This window comes from Meles meles, chromosome 1, assembly GCF_922984935.1.
Source record: "Meles meles chromosome 1, mMelMel3.1 paternal haplotype, whole genome shotgun sequence".
Taxonomy (NCBI): domain Eukaryota; kingdom Metazoa; phylum Chordata; class Mammalia; order Carnivora; family Mustelidae; genus Meles; species Meles meles.
In genome coordinates, this window is record NC_060066.1 from 29,909,879 (window position 1) to 29,935,325 (window position 25,447).

A 25,447-nucleotide genomic window follows, 5' to 3' on the forward strand; every position below is an offset into this window, starting at 1 on the left:
GAAAACATAAAAATCAGATTGGTTTGCCAGTGGAGCCCAGGTTTCTGTCTATATGGCTTCTGTATTTACCATGATGATGGATTTGAACCATGGTCCCATAGTCTTGTGCTTCAGTCATTCTCTAATTGGTCCAGTTCTGAACAGGTCACAGTGGTGCCTGTGATCTGGGTTCCAAAATGACAGTTCAACCACTAGAACGTGGAACTAAACACAGCCTCTTCCATCAACACCTAGGTGTAGATATTGAACCTGGGTTACCAGTCCAGGCTTTTCCTCCGCTCATTAGTTTCCTTTCAGGGCCTTAATTTCCTTTCCAGTCATAAAACATTAGTGAGACCACCTCCATCCATCAGAACAGAGCCTGAACTTTGAAAGAAAAGAGTCCTTGATCCTCATGCTTACTTATTTACCAGGGACACATGTCCCAGCTACCATGATGATATTAGCACGATGACCCCTGGAAATGTCTTCGGATGATGTCAGGGGCTTGGGTATATGGGCAGACTTCATGAGAGCAAACACACTTCATATAAACTGTTGTACAGGGGCGCCTGGGTGGCTCAGCGGGTTAAAGCCTCTGCCTTCAGCTCAGGTCATGATCCCAGGGTCCTGGGATCGAGCCCCGCATCGGGCTCTCTGCTTGGCTGGGAGCCTGCTTCCTCCTCTCTCTCTCTCTGCCTGCCTCTCTGCCTACTTGTAATCTCTATCTGTCAAATAAATAAATCTTAAAAAAAAATAAATAAACTGTTGTACATGACTATGTACATGCAGGTGTATAAAGGAGTTAAAGGGGCAGGGCATGAGCAACATATTAAGAAAAGATTTTTCTAGGATAGGACATTGTTAGGGAGACACTAAAATTAGAATTAGATTTGTCTCCTCACTCCCAGGGAGGAACCTCCAGTTTACAGAACAGGAAATAGGTTCTAAGTAATGGTATTGGAAGCATGGATTCTCAAATATACTTATTCACAGAATAGTGACTAACATGTTGTTTTACATTTTCTACAGTACTCAGAGAGCTTAGTGATACTCTGAGATAGACCTTAGTAGTATTAATTTGTATTTATTCACTCAATGATCCCATTTTCAACTTGCACTCAAGAATTCTTATGCATACTGCCCTTAGCTAAGGAGACTTTGAAAAATATTTTGTAGAAACTAGTCTCTTGTGGTTGACGATAACAATGGGACTGAGCCCTCTAGATTTCCCTTCAGATTTTACCCTGGTAGGATAAAAACAGTAGATAGGTAGGGTTGTCAAAGAGAGCTATTAGCCTCTTCAGAGATTGCCTTAGTTAAAAAGAGTTGATTCATCCAAAATTATATGCTTCTTAGAGGAGACCCTCATCTAATAATTGATAGAGTCAGGTGTATAAGGACCCAAAGGGACATTCCTAAAGGGTTCCTGAGCTTCCTGTGCTGAGGATGTTGCCCATCCCGATTCCTCCCTGTCCCATCCAATGAGGCCAGTTATGGCAGATTGTAGTTACCTCCCAACATCCATTATACATTTTGTACTTGATAATCCAATTCCAAATTTTAGATGGAAATACTGCAGCTCACGTAAAAGAATTTATTTCCCAAACTCCTTTGCAAGTTGATATAGCCAAGGAACTACGTTTTTGTCCAAGAAAATGTAAAAAAGTGCTTTTAAGGGAGAAGGTATACCTTTTTTTTCACCCTTCCTTCTTGATATTAGTTAGGATGAAAACATGATGGCTGAAGACTGACCAACTCTCTCGGACCAGGAGGCAACATGTACCTGATACTTGGAAAATGACATCACCAGCCCAGACTGTCTACTACTAGATTATTTTTACATGAAAGCAAATAAACTTCCATATTTAAGCAACTTTTGGGGGAGTTGGTTTTTCTGAGGAGGGGTTGTTTGTTTTATTTACAGCTGGATCTAAACTAAAATAATACACCAGAGAAGGGTGGGGGAGAGAGGGAAGAAACAAAGTGTAGAAGCAAAGGCAGTTCCCAAGACGAAAGTAAGGAACCATTCCAGGAGGAAATAAAACATGTTTATCTGGCCTTGAGAGCAACCTGTTCAGATCACAGCCTGAAAGCTGCTTCCAGGAAAAATTCCTGGGACTAATAACTCATCTGACATGTTTGATGGTCAAGAAAATTGTACTGAGAGGCATTTTAAAGAGGTATTGGAAAGTTATAGAGAACTTGGGTATTCAAAGAAAACTAAGTGAAAAACAAACAAAATGAGGACTTCGGTAACTATGGGGGAAATACATTGTCTAAGGAATCAGAAACATTATAGTATTCTACCTGGTTCAGCATGAACAATATTTATGTAGTCATAATGGCAAAGGCACTGCCTATTCCTTTAACTAAAGACTGAAATACACTGAGACGATGTGAGGGGTAGGGGAGGGAAAGAGGAATTGTGAGTTAAATGCTCCCATACCATAATGGAACATTTTGTTGATAAAGCAGAAAATGGAGTATATGCTTATTTTTTACTTATTTTAAGAGGACAGGTGGGGCAGAGGAAGAGTCAGAATCCCAAGCTGAGTGTGGAGCCTGAAGTGAGGCTCAGTCTCACAACCCTGAGATCATGACCTGAGCTGAAAATCAAGAGTCAGATGCTCAACTGACTGAGCCACCCAGGTGCCCCAGTGTGTGTTTATTTTTTAAATTGTGGTGATAAATAGGTCAATAATAAGCTCACCGAGTTGAAAGCAGTTGTCTCGAGGAAGCAGGACAAGGGGGAAAAGTGAATGTCATATTTATGCCTTTCAATACTATTTACATTTAATTTTTTGTCAATATTTCTTCATATAAAATATTTTAAAAAAATAAAATTTTATTTTCAGAAAATCAGGGAACAAAATTGGAAAGGGTTAAGAGGAAGAGAGAGGATAGTGAGAATAGGTAGCAAGAAAGAGTGAAGCAAGTCAAAAGCCTGAGAGTGCTTTAAATATCTTTGCAATGTCATTTCTTATCACATGATATGAATAAAAACCAAGCTATGACAATTACAGTTATTGCCAATATACTAAAATTTCCCCAGAGAACATTAGCTTTCTGCCAATTCACATAGGCTAAATGTCCTGAACTTTCATTCTCAGAATTAATGTCCTCCCAGAAGGAAAGATCCGTGCGACATTTATTTCTATGTTGCCATCTTGTGAGCTACTTCAAACTTCAAAAGACTTTTAAGATGCAGGATTGCCAAGGGGAGGTTTTCTCAATATCTGTCGATTACCACAAACTCTACATTAAACTGCCATTTATAAAAAGAAAAAGCTTCAGCCATTCTTAGTACAATTTAAAAGACTTTGTGGGACTTAAAAAAAATTCTCTGGGTTCTCCTTCTGAGGGCTAACTTTTGTTTCTTTCTTTCGGACCATATGGATCTCTTTTAGAATAGTTGTCTCAGAATTATGATCTAATGACTACTATCAGGAGTCCCCGTTTTATTTTTTTTATAAACATATAATGTATTATTAGCCCCAGGGGTACAGGTCTGTGAATTGCCAGGTTTACACACTTCACAGCACTCACCATAACACATACCCTCCCCAGTGTCCATAACCCCACCACCCTCTCCCCACCCTCCTCCCTCCCTCCCCCAACCCTCAGTTTATTTTGTGAGATTAAGAGTGTCTTACAGTTTGTCTCCCTCCTGATCCTATCTGGTAGGAATCCCTGTTTTATGTTACTTGTATAATATCTCCTTAATGGATGAAAAGCAATTTTCCTGACGTTTGTCTAAAATATTACCTATTTTCTTTTCTGAGAGTTTTCCCTGTTTTTCTTCTTACTTGCCCATCATATATATCTCAACTCTAACTGTGATGATGAACCTTACAAATGTTTAAAGATGAGGTGTGCTCTTTAATGGGCTAACCCAAAGTTTATCCAACTTTTTTAAATTCATAAACAGTGACAAATACTCAAATATTTCTAACTTATTAAATGATGTAGATGTGACCAATATTCTCCTTTATTTAGCTATTTTCCTCCACTATTATAAACTATTTAGATTTAGTTCCTTCAAATATTTTAAAGCAAAATCCTTTTAAATTTGCTCAGAAATTTTAGAAATTTCCTATCTGAAAAAAAAAGTTGTTAAACATATTCTTACCTGACCTGCCAACTGCCTTAAGTAGATCTTGATTAGAGGTTCCATAATTAGAAGTGTTCTGGCTAATACTGCCATGTAAAAAATTATGCCAAAAATTTAGCAGATAAAAACAACTATTTTATTTCGCTCAGAATTTTGTGGTCAGAAATTCAGGAAGGGCTCAGCTGGACATCTCCTGGGTCTTGTACGCAGATGCAGTCAAATAATGGCTGGGCTATAGGTATATAGATACTCAACTGGGGCTGAGTGACCCAGATGGCTGACTCACAGAGAAGGCAGATGATGAAAATGGTTTGCTAAGTCATCGGGGATGTCCACTGAGTATTTCCAGAGGCTTCCTGTTTATTGGTTGAAGAGCAGTAGAACTCTTACCTGAAGGCTCAGAGCTCCAAGTGGTACAGTAAACAATATAGTAGCTGCAGAACTATTTTTGACCTAGCTTTGAAAGCCACTCAGTGTCACTTCTGCATTCTATTGGTTAGTAACAAGACAGAACTCCATTCGTTTTCAAGGAGAGAGGTCAGAGATTCCACTTTTTGGTCAAGTCAAAAAAATTTATGACTATTCTTATTAAACAGCCACAAGAAGTATAAATGTTGAGGTCAAATTGTTACAGCGGCAGCTCATATCATTATTATTGTAGTATTTTAGAGACAGCATAATAAATAGTCTTGTTGAGCCCCTGTGCTCTTTTAAAAAGCTTACCAAAATTAGTCCCACCCTGTTACATGTTTGAAATTATTTTCTATTCCTGAGGGTTTTGTTGTTTTTTTTTCCTCCTGGACAAATCTACCATATTAAGCTTTTAACAAACATCATGATTTTCCCAAGTAGATGTTACAATGAGAATTTCTAACGATCTCCTAACATAGTATTAAAACATTTTTCTGCATGTTGATCTCTATATTCCCCTCCTCCACATTTTGTTCCTTCTTTTCTTAGTCAGTATGCTTTGAACTTTTTTTGTTACACACTCTGCTAGGCACTGAGGATACTGAGAAAATAAACCACATTCCCTGCTGTACAGGAGGCTTGCATTTTGGTGGAGATGAAGGAACAGAACTGACAAATAGTGGAGTAAATGTGATTTCGGGGATAGGGGCAGAGGATTGTGAAGGCATTAAAGTAAGACTAAAGCTCCTCAACATATAAGTTATTCAAGAGAGAGCAGTGAAAAATCATATTCAATTTATTTTTTAAGAGTGAGAGAGAAAAGATTTACGGTCTGAGGTACACGGCTATGACTCCCACACATCTGTGGATAGATCATGCATTTCCAAATATAAATCATTTTATCTCCTGAAAATAAGATTAAAAAAGTATCTACATTTACACAAATGTCTGAAAATACGCATTCATTTGAAATCAACGTACCCCTCCTCCCAATGGTCAAACCACTGAAAAAGTCAGCCTCCTTAGGGGTAGCAGAGATAGCGGGAAAACGTTTTGAGATTGTCAGAAGTGCTAACCCACTCCAGTGATTGGATTCTCATACTCAATTAAGAGAAACAGCAAGCACATCTGGTCATGAAGTTTAAAATATTTATGAGGATAAAAAGCCTGTAACAATGTCTTCCACTACTAGTTCACAGTTAGCTGGAAGGAGAATTACTTTACTTCATTATAATTTCTATGACAAAATGTACCAACTATTTCCCCTTTGGTTTAGCTTGAGAATCAAAGGAATGCTTAAGTTACTGATTATTTTATGGTAGTTTCTTTCCATCTTTCCCCGAAGAGAACTTAGATTTTCACTGCTGTTGAGAGAAGACACAGGGAGAGGAATTTAGTTTATGAGCGAGCACATTCTACTTAGGGGGATGCCAGGTACCCGAAGTGATTCAATTGAGCAACTAGGTTAAGTTCCAGAGATATTTAAGGCATCTTGTGAGTAGGTAATTGAGCTGTAAGACTTTTAATACACAGGAACAACTGTATGTAGACTAAAACATTGGGGCTTTGCTGGCATTTTTTTTTTTTTTAAATAAGGAAATGTTCAGTCTACAAGCTAGCCTGTACTACATTGGGAAAAATTTAAAGTAAAGATATTGATCATGTGTAACCTCCATTTTTTAAATTCCCAGAATCTAGCATGGTACTTGACTGGAGTGTGTGTGCTCTATAAACTTCACTTGTGTGTCAAGCAATAAATGTGATGTGCAGATCACAACATATTTTTAAAAAATGTCACCAATTATAGCTGAGCAAATAGTCCTCTATTTGACGTTTGTAATTTCGTTTTCTTTGGCATTATTTGAAGATAACATCTGCTTTTATTATCCTAATCATAAATCTTGAAGAAATTTATGCGATACTCTTATCTGATACGACTGTAAGGAATGTGTAAGACTTTAATAGATACACAAACATAGAAATGAGGACTCTGTTGGGTTAAGGGAATTTGGTAATGAGTTACTTAGTCTGCTCCCATAGTGAGAGGAAGATAGGATAATGCTATAATGATCCACTTAATTATTTCTAAGGTATTTTTGATAAATGGATGTCATAGCTTAGCAAATGTGAATGTCACATTGATTCTGCACAGTGACAGACTATGTTATTACACATTTCACAGTTCTTTATAGTGTTTCCTCCCCAATACCTACCCTTCATTTCGACTGCTGCTTAAAGTTATTTTGTTTTGATTTTATAAAGGGTGGGTTTTATCTTGCAGGCAGAGACATACATTACATTCTCATTCCCTTTAAGATCAAAGAAAGACAGAATTCTTACCATGTAAGATCTCTGGCTCTGTCTCACAGAACTAACATTTTGCATTGCTATTTGGTTTTCATTTTAGTCAAACATCCATGCTAGTTAATTTTCACAATGCTCCTTGCCAAACAACCAAATTCCCTTTTCCCAGGAACACTGAAATCAAATGTTGATAAGGACTTAAAGAATTAGGCTTAGCTTGCTTATATATTTTACAAAATTAGAACACTGTTTGTGGAAGTACCACGTTCATGATATTTCACTTTGAACTCATTCTTTCATTCTTCTGTTATTTTTCCTTTTCTTATTCTTATTTTGAAACCCACTATCCACAAAAACACGACTGAATTACCTTTTCTGGAACGTTTCCTTTCTTTGGTTAGAGGAGGCCTGTGTGTGTGTGTGTGTGTGTGTGTGTGTGTGTGTTTAGGTTCTATTTTCCCCCTAACCAAAGACATTTATTTGTAATGTTTGTATATACTGTTATAAATATATAATAGAACTATACAGAATAGTTAAATAAAATGGAACTATTTAGAAGATCAGATTCCATGTTAGAGATCTTCATTTATCAATTGATTTATACATTCATTTATAAATATGAGCTGAGTCCTATGAGTTGGGGTCTGCTTACTGACTTTTATCTTCTTATTTATAGCTATTGCTTCCACTTTATTCATACTGGAGAACTATGTTTCAGCAGACTTTAGATAAAATAGGGCTCTTAACAAAGCACTTGTTTTAGACCACTCATGAGATAGGCACTATGCTCAAACTGGAGATAAATTAAACCTGGTACCTATCTCAAGAAGTCTAATGAGATAGAAAAATGTATGAAAATAATCACATTTGGATGCTTTCATAGGTATTAGAAAACACAACTCAAGGTGACCATTTGATGACTCAAGTTACCAAGAAGGTCAAAGGCTAAAGGAAATTTAGCAGTTTAACCTTGACTTTCATTCTACTTCTTTGTGATTCTTTAGCATCTTCTTTCTTCCTGTGTGTCAGCTTTATCCTCAGGCTAACCAATATGTGGTTCAAAGCAGAAACAGGGACTACATGCTTCCTCCGTCCTCAATCATTGATCAAAATCCAGCACTTTACCTTGATCGGACTATTTCTGAGCCAGTGGTGGCTAAGGAAGTCCCATGCTTGCTTAGGACTGATTCCTTAACCAATCACTGTAGACTGAGGGAATGTAATTAAATTTATTGATTTGTGCCCTTGAGCAGAAGGTAGAGTAAATTTCCCCAGACCACAAAGCTTCTACACAAAGGGGAAAGATGGCTACTCAGAAGGAAATCCAAATACTGTTATAAAATAAAATGGTGGGAAATTGATATTGGTAAGGCAACCAATGACTATGTGACTGGATCTAGATAACATCAGTTCTCATCTATTCCCACTTCATGTTAAGACTCAGCATTTTATTGTTATGGCAGCTTGAGTACAAAAAAAATGTTATGGCGGCTTGAGTGCAAAAAAAAAAAAATATATATATATAATGTAATATTATAATATATAATATTAGATATTATAATAGTTATATATTTATATATAATATAATAATTATAATATTATTATAATAATATAATGCAATAATATAATATTGTAGATCCTCATTTTAAGAGGGAGAGTGTCTATTTTTCTATCCCTTGTATCTAGGCTAGGCTGATTATTTGATTTAAAAAAATGCATTGGAAATGACCACATGACAGGGTTGAGCTTAGCCTCCAAGAGGCTTTGTGTGCTTGCACTCATTCTCTTGGAACCCTGCTGCCATCCTGTGAATTAGCCTGGTCTCATTGCCTGAATGATGGGAGACCTGGAAGAACAGATACAAGCCAACCACAGGTCAGCCCATCCTAGACCAATTAGTGGCCCAGCATTTGACCACAGACACATGAAAGAGCCCAGGTAAAAACAGGAGGATCTGGTAGGGAGGTGAAGACAAGACTTATATGGGACCACAATTGCTTAGTCACGATTCTGAAATTTAATAAACTCTTAAAACCAAAAGTTTTTTGTTTTTTTTTTTTACCTAATTTGTAGTAAATTCATGTGACAACAAAACCAAATATGTACTTATGAAAGGCTATTTACATTTTTTCCTTATCCAAACTAGTGTGAATATCTATAGTGTTTGTTGAAAAATAAATTAATACGTTTGACCATAGGATGCTGCTCCAGATCCCACTGGCGCTACAAAATATATTGTATATGCAAGGTTTTAGCTTTTTAAACAACAACAAAAAAAGAAAACCCAAATCAAACCGAAACAAACAAAACACCTAAGTCTTAAAATACATTGGGCTCAAGAATTTGAGGACCTGAAAATCCACTTGCACAGAAAACTTTTTACCCAATCTTTTTCTTTTTCCTCTTCCTATCCTACTCACAAAAAAATATCTTCCCTAATCTCCTTTCACTGTGTCTGATTTTTTTTTTTCTCCCTCCTCCTCAAAAGTCCTTCTTTTCCAGCCTCTCAGTGTCTGATTTCAGCCTCCTTCTCACTCTGGGATTTGCCTCCCCCACCTCATTCCTTATATAGCACTATTTAATCTTTCTCAATTTCCCAGATTGCACTTTCATATATCACCCAGCTCAGCAAATTGAAAGACATTCCTTGACATTTGCCCTTATTAGAAGGGAAGTGAAAGTTGGAGACCATGGGGTTAAGTTATGACTAATGTTCTTTCTTGTCATATATACAGGCAAATAAAGATATATATTACTGGGGCCTGATGGGTGTATAAGAGCTGAGTTAGAATGAGACACAAAGAAAATAGTGGTCAGTTCTATCCAGGGTGGGGAAGCGTTGTTAAAGAATTTTGTAGAGAAAACCATGCTCTAGCGGAGTTGATCTGCATTGACAAGTTGAGGAAATGAAATTCAGAACCAGCAAGTCTAAGTAGAAAAGGCAGCTTTGGTAAAAGAATGTTATGAGTACAGCTGGAAATATTCCGTGAATTGCAGATAGTTTACGAAGCTGGAATGTATGTTGGGAGGTGAGGAAGAAGAGTTAGGCAAAGGCCAAGTCATGAAAAACTTCTTGCAAATAAGCTTCTCTAAAAAATGTGTAGGACTGTCAGTGAGGCAGAAATCAGGACAAATTTCTAAAATATGAAAAGCAGGTAAGAGGTTCCTGAAGAAGTATGAAGCCACTACAAGGAACCTACCAAAAGAGACAGAGCAGCAAAACCAATATACAATCTCTACTGTGAAGGTAAACGCAACACAAATGACCAAATATCCAGGGAAAGACATCCCATGAAAGAGAGACAAAATTGAAGACCTTATACCTAAGAAATAGTTAAAAGAACAATCATAATTGATATTAGTTATAAAGGTGAAAATATATATAATTAGGACCCCTGAAGAGTTAAGGTAGGATATCACATTTATAAAATAAGAAACAGCACGAAATAGTTACAAAAAAGAAAATAATTAACTGTGTAGGAAGTGAAAAACAAAATAGTTAAAATTTAAAAACTAAGAGAGGGACTCAGCAACACGATGGAAACAGCTGAAAAGCAAATTAATAGCTAAAAATAATAATATTTCAACATTTATTGGATCCCTTATGTGTCAAATACTAAGTACTTGGCACACATTTTATTTAATTCTTCCTCACAGTAGTCAAACTAGCTGGACTATTATGTTCCTTTTATGTTCTATGTATCAGATAATTGCAGTAGTGCAAGAAGAGATGATGAGAGACCGGGCTAAGGAGATATGCAGAAGAAGAACCAAACAGAGTCAGAAAATTGATACTGATACTAACAATAATGATAACAAAATACTAAAAAATCAAACCATATACCATAAACTTTAACAACGTACGAAAAAAATAATGAATCACCATCACCACCTAAGACACGTATTAAAGTAGGGTCTCCAATAGTAGCAGCAGAGATGAACCATAAAGGGCCTGAAAAAATGGGAATCAAAATAGGAATCCATGTTTACATGTTTATAATAACCCAACTTGGTTATTCTTCTGACATATATTCAAAAGTATAAAATACAGTTAGAGAGTGTTATTATGCTTTTCAAGCATGTTTATTTTAGAGGAAAAAGGACAGTGAGAGGGGCCCCTGGTTGGCTCAGGGGGTTAAGCCTCTGCCTTCAGCTCAGGTCATGGTCTCAGGGTCCTGGGATGGAGCCCCGCATTGGGCTCTCTGCTCCGCAGGGAGCCTGCTTCCTCCTCTCTCTCTGCCTGTCTCTCTGCCTACTTGTGATCTCACTCTCTGTCAAATAAATAAAGAAAATCTTTAAAAAAAAAAGAAGATAGAGTGAGGGGAGAAAATTCAAGTAGAAAGGTAACTTAGTTTAAGGACTGAAATAATATCACTCAAAAGATTAGCAGTAATAATAAATACGATATGAAAAATCTAAATTAAAACTTCTATTCTCCTTAACAGTAAAAGAAAGCAAAACACAATAATTGCTTAAACCACTGTCTACGAGGGAGATAACCAGACCCTTTCTGACCACTTTCTGAGCTCCTTTTGGCCCGCTGCAGTTAAGGAGATGAGGCTAACTTGTGCCAAATAAGCTCAAAACCTCCCTGCCACCACAGAAGTTTGTGCTGTGCTCATGTCTGAGTCTGATACGGATCAAGTGGCTCTTCTCTAGGCTATGACTCAGCAGTCCAGGCTGCTTCCATATTGTGGCTTCAAGGTCATTTTCGCATCACAGAGATCGCAGTTAGCATGAAGAGTAAAATGGACAGGAAAGGCAGACCCAGAAGTTCACACACGTTCCATTCAGCACAACTGGAACTGTGGCCACACAGTGATGCAGGGGGCACCTCCTCACACGTGGTTGTTGTGTCTTCTTGAGGAATTGGGCTTTTTGTCATTATTTCTCTTATCCCTAGTCACATTCATTGTTCTGAAGCCCACTTTACTATGGCTGCTTCAGCCTCCTTCTGATTAATGATTGCACGATTTATCTTTTTCTTGTAACTTATCTGTATGTTTATGTTTCTATCTCACTGTCATTGTCTGTTGCTTGGATGGTTATTATAAACTATTTGATTGCACGAGGCTAGCTCCTCTTCAAGCTATTGCCCAAAATGAAGTTTTAAAAATTCAAATATGACCTTATTATTCTCCCACTCAAAAGCCACCGTGAGCATTTTCCTGTTTTTAGAACTAAGTCCACACACCTTATTCTTACTTGCCAGTCCAAGGGTGATTTTTCCTCTACCGACGCTTCCAATACCATTACTTGACATTCTTCCCCTCTCACTTTATATTATACACATATTTAATTTTCTTCAGTTGCAGTAATTCCCTTCTCAATTGTCACTCACTGTTCAATGTGCTACCTCATTCTTCAAAGGGCTAATTTCTGTCCTTATGGGTCTCACCTAGATACTGTAGCATCTAGGGGTCCACTTGGATCTGCCCATTCTAGTTAGGTACCTTCCTGTATGTCCACAATGTATTATCCATTCCTCTAGCAGAACACTGATGAAATGGCATTATACTTGTCTGTTAAATTGGCATATCCCCCGCCAGATTGTAAACTCCTTGAAAATTGGGATGTATCCATTCAATTAACTACTCTACATCTGGCACTTAGCACAGAAATTTTACATTCAATTAATACTTGAGAGAATGGCTGGATTATTGAATGTTATTAATGACTTGAGTGAAGAATGTCAGGGGAGTGATGGGCTATAAACTTGATCATGTCTCTAGAAAAGAATGTGATAAAGGACTGGGAGAGAGCCAGAGGAAATTGAAACATTTCTTGAATAAACAACTAAAAAAAAAAAAAAATCACAGTGGGGAAGCCTGGGTGGCTCAGTTGGTTAAGTGGCTGACTCTTGATTTTGGCTCGGGTCATGATCTCAGGACCATCAGATCTAGCCCTGTGTGGGGCTCTATGCTGAGCATGGAGTTCACCTAAGACTCTCTCTCCCTCTCCCTCTGCCCCTTCCCTTTGCCCACTAGCACATGCTCTCTCTCTAAACAAACAAACAAAAGATTGTTGTAATATGGTATCAGGGGTACTATAAGATCACATACTTGCCTACCTTCCATGTGTAATAATATGCCAGGTGAAACCAAGCTAGAGGAAACCACCTTCAAGCTCTTCTTAAGACAGAACAAATCCATGGCACCTGGGTGGCTCAGTGGGTTAAAGCCTCTGCCTTCAGCTTGGGGCATGATCCCAGTGTCCTGGGATCGAACCCCATATCAGACTCTCTGCTCAGCAGGGAGCCTGCTTCCTCCTCTCTCTATGCCTGCCTCTTTGCCTACTTGTGATCTCTGTCTGTCAAATAAATAAATAAAATCTTAAAAAAGAAAAATCCTTAGATTTATACAAACTCTTAAGGCAAAGATTCAAATCAGGCACTTGAAAACTGAGTCCTCTCCAAAGATGTGTTTATCTTTTTATTATGTCTGCTACACACAAAACAGTGCATGAAATAAAGTCACCTCCAACAATTCCGCTCAAAGAGAATACCCATGTAAGCACCTCTGGGTCAAGAATAGAGCAGTGTCGGGGTGCCTGGGTGGCTCAGTGTGTTAAAGCCTCTGCCTTCAGCTCAGGTCATGATCCCAGGGTTCTGGGATTGAGCCCCGAATTGGACTCTCTGCTCAGCAGGGAGCCTGCTTCTCCCCTCCCCCCCCCGCCTGCCTCTCTGCCTACTTGTGATCTCTCTCTGTCGAATAAATAAATAAAATCTTTAAAAAAAAAAAAAAAGAATAGAGCAGTGCCATGACCCATAGCCTCTTCTTCTGCCTTCTCCAAATCACTATTCCCTCCCCCTTGCAAAGATAGCCTCTATCTTGACATTTATCGTAACCACATTCTTGCATTTCTTCATTGTTTTGCCAATATCCCAAAATATTGTGGTTTAGTTTTATATCATTAACTAACTCAAATATCAATGGAGTTGTACAGTTAAAATCAGAATTTTTCAGTGGCTAGCTTCTTTTCTTTATCCCTATTATTGTTTTTTTATTTTTTAAAAAGATTTTATTTATTTATTTAACAGAGAGATAGAGAGATCTGAGCAGGGACCCTGGGATCATGACCTGAGCGGAAGGCAGAGGTTTAACCCACTGAGGCACCCAGGTGCCCCCCTTACTATTGTTTTTTTTTAAAGAAATAACATTTATTAATTTTATCCTGAATGTGCACATGGTACTTGGAGCAGAGACAATATACTTAAGAGACAATATACTTAAAAAGAAACTAATAACCATGTGGTTCCTGACATTGCAATTTTTACTCCTGGGACTATGTAATGATAGCAAAGTCAAATGTCCTATGTATACAAACTGCAAATTCTGTATCACAGGGAAGAATCAGAAAAATTGATTTTGTTGGCCTATCTACAGGAGCAAGAGAAAACTGCCTTCCCCTCTTCTCCAACAAGGAGAGAGCGAAACTTTACTCTTTGGACCCAAGAATCTTTGCTTGAAACTTGACTGTTTAGCTCCTATGTCTTTCACCTTCACTTTTGTGTTTTTCATCCTTTTATCTCTTTGTGCTTTGAGATGTTTTATTTTGACCTGTCTCCAATTCATTAATTTCTCTTCACTATGTCTAATCTCTTATTTTACCTTTTGAGTTCTTAATTTTGATTGCTATTTTTTGTTTTTCATTTCCAAATCCCTGGCAAAATTCTAAATTTTGTCTTATTTCATTGAGCGGCATAAGTATAGCTATTTAAAATTCTCCAATATCTGAGGTCTTCCACTGATCTTTCTATTGCTTAAGTTTCTGTTTGTTTTTATGCATGTGATCTAATTTTCTGATGTACTTTTCTGATGGTTTTTTGTTTGTTTTGATTTTTATCTTAAAATTATAGATTTATGGAAAGTTGAAAAGATATTACAGAAAGATCTTGTGTACCCTTCAGTTTCCTCCAAATGGAACTATATGGAATATGAAAACAAAAAATTGTCAGTTTACCACATGCATAGGTTCATGTAACCAGAACTGTGATCAAGATACAGAACTATTCCATCACCATGAAGATCTCTTTCATGCTACCACTTATAGTCATACCCATGTGCTCACCCCCCGCTTTCCCCACCAGATTTAACTTATCTAAACTGCTAATCTGTTTTCCATCCCTATAATTTTGTCATTTGGAAAATGTTTTATATATATACACATATAAAGTTATGTAGTATGTGACCTTTAGAAATTGGCTTTTTTCATGGTTATTTTTTATTGTGAGTCATATTTGCATAATTGTTTGTAGAATTGGTCTGAGTTGATGCTGTAGTTTTATTGTTCATTTGTTTTGTTTTGTTTTTGTTTTTGTTTCAGAGAATGATGCTTCTGCCAAGTAAATGGAGCCCTAACACTTTGAAATCACTTTGGTTAGTTTTAGGGACTGACATTTTAACAAACTGTTGTGTGCTCCCTGTGAGGTCCTGTTTAACTTCTGGCTCATACTGCTAGCTAGCATGCCATCTTTCAGGATTCCAGCCTAGAGGTTAATGAATGGAGCAGATTCACTGCAATTCCTTTCTTTGACACACTCAGGACCCCAACCCCCACTCTGCTTGGCTCCTTATTTTCTCAACTCTTCCCCTCTCTAATTATCTAACATCTCTAAGTAAAAGGAAGCTCCCAGCTCCTGAGTTGCCTCTCTGAGCCTCTCTCCTTCTCTAGATTCTGGCCCAGTAATTTTTCTCTATCTTGTTAAATTTGCGTGTCTTCCAGCACATGATTTTTATACATCTTGTCCAGATTTTCTAATTATCCTCAGCAGTGGGTGGATCTAAATCACCTAGTTTCCTATTACTGGAAATGAATGTTTCCTGTAGTTACTTTTTTTTTGGATCCATGCAGGTTTAAATTTGTTTTAAATTTAAATTTGATTTAAAATATTTCGAATTTTTGAAAATTGGAATATCTAACTTTTATTCATAATTCAATTGAATTTGAATTCACTCAAGATAAAAATCAGGTAAGGCAGTTAGGGGACACTGTTCACCTTAGGAAAAAGCACTTGTTCTCAATTTGGCTGCAGTCTTCCCTGACTCCAGCTGTCTGTATCTGGTGCTTTATTAATTTAAATAACATGTCTGCCTGGCCACTGTAAGCATTCTTATTTAAAGGAAACTTTCCAATTTAATATAACTTTTTTTGTTCCTAGAATTTTGTTAGTAAATGAGATCATGACTCTAAATTTTGGTCATTTTTGCTCTTCTTTTCCATCATTCAGAAGTCCCAGCTTGGAGCACAAAGTGAATCATATTCCTTGTATTATTGTCACTAAATGATGGAGCCTCTACATAGCCAATTTAAAAAATGTCTTTCTTACCTCCTTATAGCCTAGCCTCTCCTACTAACTCTGAACCCACTAAGGATCTTTATTTACAATCATTCTTATTATTATTGCTGAAGAGAGAAAACTGGAAAGCATCCTCAGTCATTATTATAAAAGACTGATTTTTCCAAGTCTCTTCACTTGATTCACTTGGTAAAATTACTTCTCAGAATCTATTTTTTCACTGATCAGCTTAGTATAATCATGATTTCTCCTCCTGTACCTCACAGAGTATAAGCAAGCAAGCAAACAAAAAGCGACATTTTAAAAATTATGCAAGACCAGAATCATTACTTAGATTTAATCTCACAGTGTCAATTGTTTTGTAAGCACATATTGAGGAACCACTGTCCTTATGTATTTTGCTGTTTCATGCTCATGTGTAGCTTCAAAATTATAGAAAGAATATATTGGTTTTCATGGAGCTTAAATTTTATTTGGGAAGAGATACAACATAGAAAGCAATATAAAATAAAAATGAAATAATTCTATACATGTAAAATGGCTGTATAAAAGGAAATGTATTATGCTACTAGAATGCCAGTTAGAAGGATAAGAAATTGGGGATGTTGAACAGGAAAGGCTCTTGAAAAAAGGTTCTTGGGGCACCTGGGTGGCTCAGTGGGTTAAAGCTTCTGCCTTCAGCTCAGGTCATGGTCTCAGGGTCTTGGGATGGAGCCCCGCATTGGGCTCTCCGCTCGGCAGGGAGCCTGCTTCCTCCTCTCTCTGCCTGCCTCTCTGCCTACTTGTGATCTCTGTCAAATAAATAAAATCTTTAAAAAAAAGAAAAAAGAAAAAAAAATAAAAAGATTTTTGGGTCAGATTTTGAGCAAAGTTTTAGACACGGACTTAGGGGAGAGAGAGTTAAAGTTATTCCAGCAACTGATAGTTTTTGCAGAGCTTTTCTTTCCAGGAGCTCAGTCAGTCTACATTTTTTTTTTTTTTCTGCAGAATTTTGAATGAGATTTTGTAGTGCGTGGCACGGAGTTGATATTTTTAATGGTCATTAATATGTAGATAGTCAAATGTACTATATATATAGAAATAGGACATGAGAGACAATCATGTGGACAAAATCATCTCTAGTATCAGTTCATTTTCCCTCACTCTATCCAATAGAAATACTGCACTTTCTACAGAAGGTAATAAGACATTTAATACATGAATACTGACCTTAAGGAGCTTACAATTGCTGCTCGAGGTTTAGGCACTGAAATGAGGGGCTGAACAATATGCAGTAGTTACGTCCCAAAACAGTGATTGATGAATACAAAAAATACCAGGGCTGACAAGTCTTAGTAAAGTTCATAGGACACAGAATCTTTGGGGGGTCTGGTTTGGAGGAAAAAAGGATTCATGGAAGAGATGTAACCCAGAATCACTTCAGCAGGGAAACCGTAGAGGTTGAATCCAACTGGATGAACCCTTTCCAGGACATCACTAATAAATGGCTTTTTTAAAAATCCTCTCCAGTAATACCGAATTCACTTTCATGAGATGTCCTATTTCAAGTTCTTAGAGAGAATGTTATTCCTTATAATCAACCCCAAATCCACCTTCTTATTAAATATGATCATGCCATCCGAGGCTTCCCAGTCCCTGTGTCCACCTTTCTCATGTGCTCCATGTATTACAGAATGCTGGCTTATTTATTCCCTCAGCCCTTCTAGCTGTCCTGCAGGACCTGAAGGAACCATAGCATCAGAACTATGGCTGTGAGAAACCTCTTGTGTTTATCCCAGTGCAATAAATATTATTACCTTCTATGTATGCTCCGTACAGCATGCTGGTGAAAAGATCCAGGTTCTGGAAACCAGACAGCCAAGTTAGAATCTTGGCGCTGTCAGTTATTGGTTCTTGTACCTTGGGATAGAGACTCCACCTTTTTGATCTTTAATTTCTACATTGCAAAATGGGTACAATAATACTTGCTGGCTTAGAAAGCTGATGTAGAACTACAGATGAGAATGCATTAGGGCAAATAAATACTATTATTGTCATTGGTTCTGCTTTTAATGCTTTTAAACCATGATACAGAATTCCTCTTCTTTTTTATAAACCTCAAATTATTTAAAGTTAGTTTTTGTTTCCTCTAAGTCTCCTCTGACTAACTATCCCAAGTTCCTTCAGCGTCTTCCTGTCCAGCGTGGACTTAAGTTTCTTCAATTTCTCAGTTGCTCTCTTCTAGATACTTTATGGTGTCTTTGTGTTCCCTTTTAAGCATAAAGTACTAAAAACAGAATGCACCCCTGCAGGTGTGGATTGATGAGATTGTCCTCAAAGGGTGGAAGGAATGGGGGATGGAAGGGAGAATATTCTCACTGGGGAACAGAATAATAAGTAAAGGAGAAGAAAGCACAATACACATGGCATGCTTATCAACAAATGGGCCTAACTGCCTAAAAGAGAGTCATGGGGAAAAAGAGATCTTAAAGGGGCTGGATTGTGAAGTTCCTGGAACTATGATACTATGGATTCTATCAATATAAAGGAAAAACAACAAAATCATCATTATAGGAGATTTATTTAACACTTGAAAGCAAGCAGCTGCAGAATTTATGTGAGCTACTCACAAGTAGCAAAAAGTTATATTATAGCCCTTCTTTTGCTTGCCTTAGATGAAAACAATCAATAACTCTACAATAGTCCCAAAGGCAATGCTGAAAACTTGGAGATGATCCACAAACCACACATTCCCTTTGGCTGTTTGCTGCTGCAATCCACTATGGTTAGAAAGGTCAGTGACCTGAAGCAGTTACTTTGTTCTGTCCTGGGAGTCATGCTCAGTAGCTTCATCTACATACTTCCTTTTTTCCCAACCCTTTCTTTCCTTGCCTTCTGGTCTGTCTGCCATTCACTCAATTTGCATAATGCTTAGAACCTTTTGGAATTCATGCCCCATCTCTGCTGAGTACTAGGTGTACAACTTTGAACAAATTACTCAGCTTCTTTGTAACTCAGTTTCCTCACCTATAAAAATGAGAGTTTTTATAAGATTTAAAAATTAACTGTGAACTTTGAATGAGTTAATGTATCTAACGTGATTAGAAGAGAATCTGGCAATATTGTTATTTATGTTAACTTGTTATTTTGGATCATTACTATTCATAATTCAACAGTACTAGACACTTGGCTAGGCACAGGGGATGAACAGGCAAACGGGACAATCCCTCAATGGTCATATTTCTCTTGATTTTGTGGGCAAGGCAACGACTTTGGGAGCATATTCCTGAATAAACGTTATAGCAACCACTTACTGTCTTTGTAACCTTGGATGAAAGACTTAATTCCTCTGAGCCTCTCTCTTGTCTGTAGGATGAGGATTAATAAAATCTACTTCAAAGAGCTGTTCTAGTAAATAAGACAAAATACGCATATTGCCTGGCACAGTGTTGTAACTAAATATACACTCCTTTCCCCAAAATCCTGTAGCCATACCTGAGTCTGCAGGATCCAACCCTGAGTTTAGGATCCAGCGATTTCTTCTAAAGTGCCAATCAAGAGTATGGACATACAGCGGTAACGTCTTCGGTAAGGGCAAAAGCGAGGAGGAGGAGTGAGAAAGAACGAGGTAGGGGAAGCAGGGAGACTGCCCCTGGACTACATCTCCCGGGATGCTCAGCAAGAAGGAGAGCCCCGCCCCACTCGGCCCCTCCCAGCCGGCACAGCAGGCGCTGCCCACCCGGTGGAGCCCAGCGGCGCGCAGAGGCTACAAGTGCCTTGGCTGGTAATCGGGGGACTTTCCCGAGGAGCGGCGCAGGAACAAGCGTGCGGTGCTCGAGCCGCACGTGGTGGTCCAGGTAGGGGTAAGTGACGGAGAGTCGGCCCGGGAGGAGGCGCTGGGGCGAGGGAGAGACCCCAGGAGCCTGGCGGAGCGGCAGAGCACGTCCCCACTCCCTGTCCCAGGTGCTTGCCCCGCCTCGGGGCGTTTGGCTAAAGCAGCCGGACTCCGGGTGCCTTGAGGTTTACCCGGAATGGATGACTTGATCTCGCAGGGGACACTGCTGCCTGGCGCTTGCTGCACGCCCTCCCCGCACAGCGCGCGCTGGACGGATCGCTAGGTCGCCTCGCGGAGACCAGCCTCGCCCGTATTAGTTAGTTTCAATGCAGATATTAATGCTCTTAGTTAATGGGCGGAGGAGGTAGAGCGCTGTCCCCTTGCTTTGAGGTGCAATTTCATTAACCGCGCTCTTAAGCAGAGAGGAGAGGCAGGAGACGGAAGGAAAGAGCCTTTAGCTTGGTCCCATGGGACTATCCTTTCTCTACAGAGGATGGAAGCCCCGGATTATGGAGCTGCAAAGGCAATCGACTGTACAGCGAGTATATCTCCGATGAAACAAGCGGAGTCTGTCTTTAAAGAGCGAGAGAAGCAGGAGAAGGGAATTAAGTGGAGGTTTCTTTCCCTCTTTATTATAAATTGGAAGTCCCATAAGGAATCCAGTCGATTTTATCCAGAGTAGGGCAACGTGGTGAGTTAGTCGTGCCAAAAGTTAATCAGAGCACCTTATGTCTGAGGGAATTGAGAGACGATTTTTCATTTCAGGAACTGATCAAATCCGTTATCACCACTGTCTTTGTGGAGGGATCCGGCTGTAGGGATCTGTGTCCACTTGCTAAAGGAAAGTTCTGGGTCAGGTGTATGGTTTTTTGCTTGGTTTTTGTTTTGTCTTTCTGTTTTACCTAAAGAGAAGCTTTGAGATAAGGGGAGAAGTGTTTTTTGTTTGTTTGTTTGTTTTCGTTTTTTTTTTTTTAGACAAAAAAATACAAAATCTAATATAGAGCAGAAAGCATGTGGCTTCTCTCTCCCATATTTTAAGTGAGTTGCCAGGTAGACCTTAGGTAAGCCTTACTCTTGTGTCTGCGTGGGTTACCAGCTGCTGGAGCTGTGGATTTTGAGCATAACAAGCCTCCAACCATGGATTAAATCAACTACCGCCAGAAATTTGGAACCAAAATAAAAAAGGGCCCTTGCTTGAAACTGCTGTACTTGGTGATAATGAAAAGTGAGTTATTATTATTTGGTAGGATGGCAGAGGCATAGAAAGATGGGCAGACAGTTTTCTGCTTAACCCAAAGTTCTATCACAGAAAGCATACTGCGGTGGGGTAAGGTCATGTCTGGAGGCAAATTTCCAAAGGTAATATTGGAACTACGTTAATAGCTTCTCACCTGCTCACCTCAACAGAACTGTGACTCTGTGGGTTTATAATTTGTCTTTTACTGTCAGTTTACCTCTAAATAAAAACTTCTGGATGGTCCATTTCCCATGCATGTTTGTTAGCCAAGTGTACACAGGGAGAAGGACTCAGACCCATTCAGGCACAATGAGCTAGAGCCACAGATCTGCACCTAGAGCAGATGTGTTTGGGGAAGGCGGGGAGTGGAGCGCACTGGTCCATGGTATTTGGCAGGGATCACACAGTAAGGCATGTTGTCTACACACTTCTGGGTCCAGAACAAGCCGGCATCATGTAGCTGCAAGGGCTGAGAATGAAAACACAATGCACAAGCATGGGGTCTTGTACATACAGGGCTGTGGGACTAAGGGCATTGGATGTACGAGGTGGAAATTTAGGGGAGGTGGCCAGCCATCTTTCACCCACTTCCAAGCTACTCAGTCAAAATGCTGAGCTCCTGTGCCAAGACAGCCCAGCTGATGGTGACATATTTGTTCATCCATGGTAATGCTCTAAAGCTAATCTCTATTAGAATCTGTTCTGAACTAAAGAGAGTGTAAACATAATTTAACTGAATTGTTGAGAGGTGTGTGCTTCCCCAGGTTTTCCAGAAAATCGCAGCTCTGCTAAAAAAAGGTCCCCGCCTTTCTCATTTGTGTCTCTCTACAGGAAACTTGCCTTCTTATTTGAGGGATCCTGCCACAGAAATGTGTGAGTCCTTGGATAAATTTGGCTTGGTGACGGCAAAGCTTCCCTCAGAGACACGGCTACTTCCGCTGTGCTCCTTTTCTGCCCTGACCTAAGTTTCTCAGTGTCAGTCCCTCTGCCAAGTCAGAGGATTTGCCCCTTTCCCACTTTCCTGCCACTAGGTATCCTCTCCTTCCTTTTATCCCTTTTAGGAGGAGCTGGGGTTCGAAGGGTCAACAACAGTGGCTGAAAAAGAGATGGGGGCCTCAGGAGCGCGAGCCCTGGTAGTGCAGCGTTAGGTCCTATTGGGTTCTTACCTGTGTGGTTTGTGGCAGAATTCTGGGAAGCTGCTGGGGGATGTCTGACTAGCTCCGATGGAGCTCCACTGCCTCGACAAGAGGAGCGGCCAGGCAGTCCTGTGCGATGCTGTGGACTGGCATTCAGGAGGGCTTCCTGGTGACCAGGCAGATGCAGCCGCCGCCAGAGCTGCTCTCTGCTGCCAGAGACACTGTATGTCAACACCAAGAGCAGCTGAGACGGAAGGGTCTAAACTTAGCCCCGCTCCAGCATGCCCCTCCTCCTCTCTGCAAGACAGTGTTATTCAGACGGACTCCTTGCCACTGGGGCCTCTCAACTCAGGGAATAACCAAGGAACAGCAGGACGGAAAGTCTGCAACTGCTGCAGCCAGGAATTAGAAACTTCTTTCACCTGTGTGGATGAGAATGTCAACCTAGAGCAAAGGAACCCGTGCTCCCCTTTGGCAAAAGGGAGCCATCACCTGGGAGACCTTGGCTGGGGAAATCCGAATGAGTGGTCTCATGAGGCTGCCATATCCTTGATATCTGAGGATGAAGATGATATAAGTTCGGAAGCCACGTCTTCAGGGAAGTCCGTAGACTATGGTTTCATCAGTGCCATCTTGTTCTTGGTCACTGGCATCTTGCTGGTGATCATCTCTTACATTGTCCCGCGGGAAGTGACGGTGGATCCCAACACTGTGGCAGCCCGGGAGATGGAACGTTTGGAGAGGGAGAGTGCGAGGCTGGGGGCGCACCTGGACCGCTGTGTGATTGCAGGACTCTGCCTGCTCACCCTTGGGGGGGTCGTTTTATCCTGTTTGCTGATGATGTCCATGTGGAAAGGGGAGCTATATCGTCGCAACAGGTTTGCCTCTTCCAAAGAGTCTGCAAAACTCTACGGTTCTTTCAACTTCAGGATGAAAACCTGCACTCATGAAAACACCCTGGAACTGTCCTTGGTAGAGGAAGATGCCCTTGATGGATAGAGTTAATTCTGGTTGTGAGCCTACTGAGAGTCTGCGTTAGAATTTTATATGAAAACCAACCAACCAACCACATTTCTTAAAATTAACAGTACAGTTTCTTTGCTTGGCAAGAAAGGCTTATTTCCCAAACCAACAGCCAGTGAGTGGTTTTGTTCTGGATGTATTTTTTATTTGGAAGAAAAGCTATGTAAGATGCATAAAAACTACAACCAGCTACACCTGTTCTTCTAAAGAGCTGAGATGAATTCATCTGTAATGGCCATCAGCTTCTACTTCTATAGCAAAATATTTCTAACAACCAGTGTACAAGTGATTTCTCTTACATGCTATGGGGTATTATTCTTTGGACATTAGTACGTCCTACATACAGTAGGATCAAGTACATACATATTTTGTGAAAATGACCTTAAGCACTAATCACATAATAAGGCTTATATTTAATTCTCAAAGGTGCTTATCCATTCTCTTGCTAAATTCTTTCTTCCTCTAATTTGGCTGAATACTAAAATATAGTGTTTTGAATTTGAATATTTTGAAGCTTGGGGATGTTGATTATTTTAAAAAATGCAAGAACACATCTGTTATCCTTAAAATTATTTCTGTGCTCAGAAGTGGTAACTAAGTCATTAGAATAAAGTTTCCAGTAGAAGAAGAATAATGTAAATCATTATAAGACCAATCTGAATTTGACCCAGAATGGTAGTGCCAGATATTAGCCAGTGTCGCATGCCCAGTCTCTAGATGAAGTAAAAATTAGTTGATTTATATACATTTCATTTTCTGTGTGTGGTTTAGCCATCAGACAGTTACCCAGGCTCTAGAAGTCTTTCCTAGTTCTTACACCAGAGAGGCAAAGCATAAGACATTTTTAATATGTTTCCAGACATATAAACCTCTAGGCAGGTCTAAGTCATGATTGGCTCAGACACACATCCAGGGATTGTTTTATTGTCGTTTGGAGAAATACAACGCGATACAATTGTAGCTAGACTCTTGGAGACTATGCCTAGAAGTTGGTTTGACTTCTTTAGGCTAAGCAACAAGCCATTGCCCCAGGGTGGCAGCAGTCCTTAAGCCCATAGCCAAAAAATTAAAAAAAGAGTGACAGAGAAAAAGAGTAAACACAGTGATTCAGTGGGAACTGTGTCCTCACCAAAACTTACCTCCCCCCAACAGTGGCCTAAGCATCATTTTTTCTTTAATTTTTAAAATTAAAAACAACAACAACCTTTTTTAAAAGATTTTATTTGAGAGAGGAGTGGGGGAGCTCCATCCCAGGCTCTCAAGGTCCATGAGATCATGACCTGAGCCAAAGGCAGATGCTTAACTCACTGAGCCACCCAGGTGTCCCCATAAGTATTATTTTGAGTTCCTCATCCATACCCTCATTAACTGTGAAATCTTGCCTCATGACATTCAAACTTGCTCCGTGAGAGGCATGATGATCAAAGTGGTCACAGATTTGTAGAACCCACACCCAGAGTTCACACTAACACCCTGTCTCTGTATAGTTATGGTTCAGAAAGGGGTCAGAAATGCATCCTTAGAAATAGGTTGCATTTTGCAATTAATCCTTGAGGTGTTTCCATCCTCCCATGGTAAGAGTTGTTTTAACTTCCATCGGGGGGTCATTCTTAAAGAATACTGGAACTTGGAATTTGGGGTGGAAGAGCAGAGAATAGGGAAGTGAGAATACAATTTCTTTATAGATTCTAAAGCCTAATCCTAATGCCTAAAGTTATTGATGTTTTTGAGGATTGTGGAAAATGTGGATGACTTTGGCTGGCAGGGTGTGTGAGTCAGAATATTTATGTGAATGAGTTCTTGTGACTGTCAGAGATTCACCTGATGAGTTAGGGTCACTGTGTGTTACTAAGGGTTCAGATGAGATGCAAAAAGGTAGGATCAGAGGATAGTAAAAATAGAGAGGGCAGGCATTAGGTAAAAATGAGAAATTTTATGGATATCAGAGGAAACTAGATATAGCTCAATTTGGAAATAATTGAGAGAATATAAAGATGATATTTGTTATCTATTGCTGGTTCTTTGTGCTTTTTGAACCAAGTTTTTTGTTTTACTGTGATTCTCATGTCATGGTTTGTGTTGAAGCTGACTTACAGCAGTAGAAATTTTATTTTCTGAAGGTTTGTGAATT

General features: G+C 39.3%; 1 protein-coding gene across 1 annotated transcript; it reads left to right on the forward strand.

The window, feature by feature from the left end:
* The first annotated feature begins 19,857 nt into the window (after positions 1 to 19,857).
* Positions 19,858 to 24,502, forward strand: TMEM74 (transmembrane protein 74). The gene is made up of 2 exons (XM_046021540.1): positions 19,858 to 19,942; positions 21,989 to 24,502. Exon 2 carries the CDS (start codon positions 22,381 to 22,383, stop codon positions 23,290 to 23,292), a length of 912 nt encoding a protein of 303 aa, XP_045877496.1. The 5' UTR covers positions 19,858 to 19,942; positions 21,989 to 22,380; the 3' UTR covers positions 23,293 to 24,502.
* Positions 24,503 to 25,447: the final 945 nt, after the last annotated feature.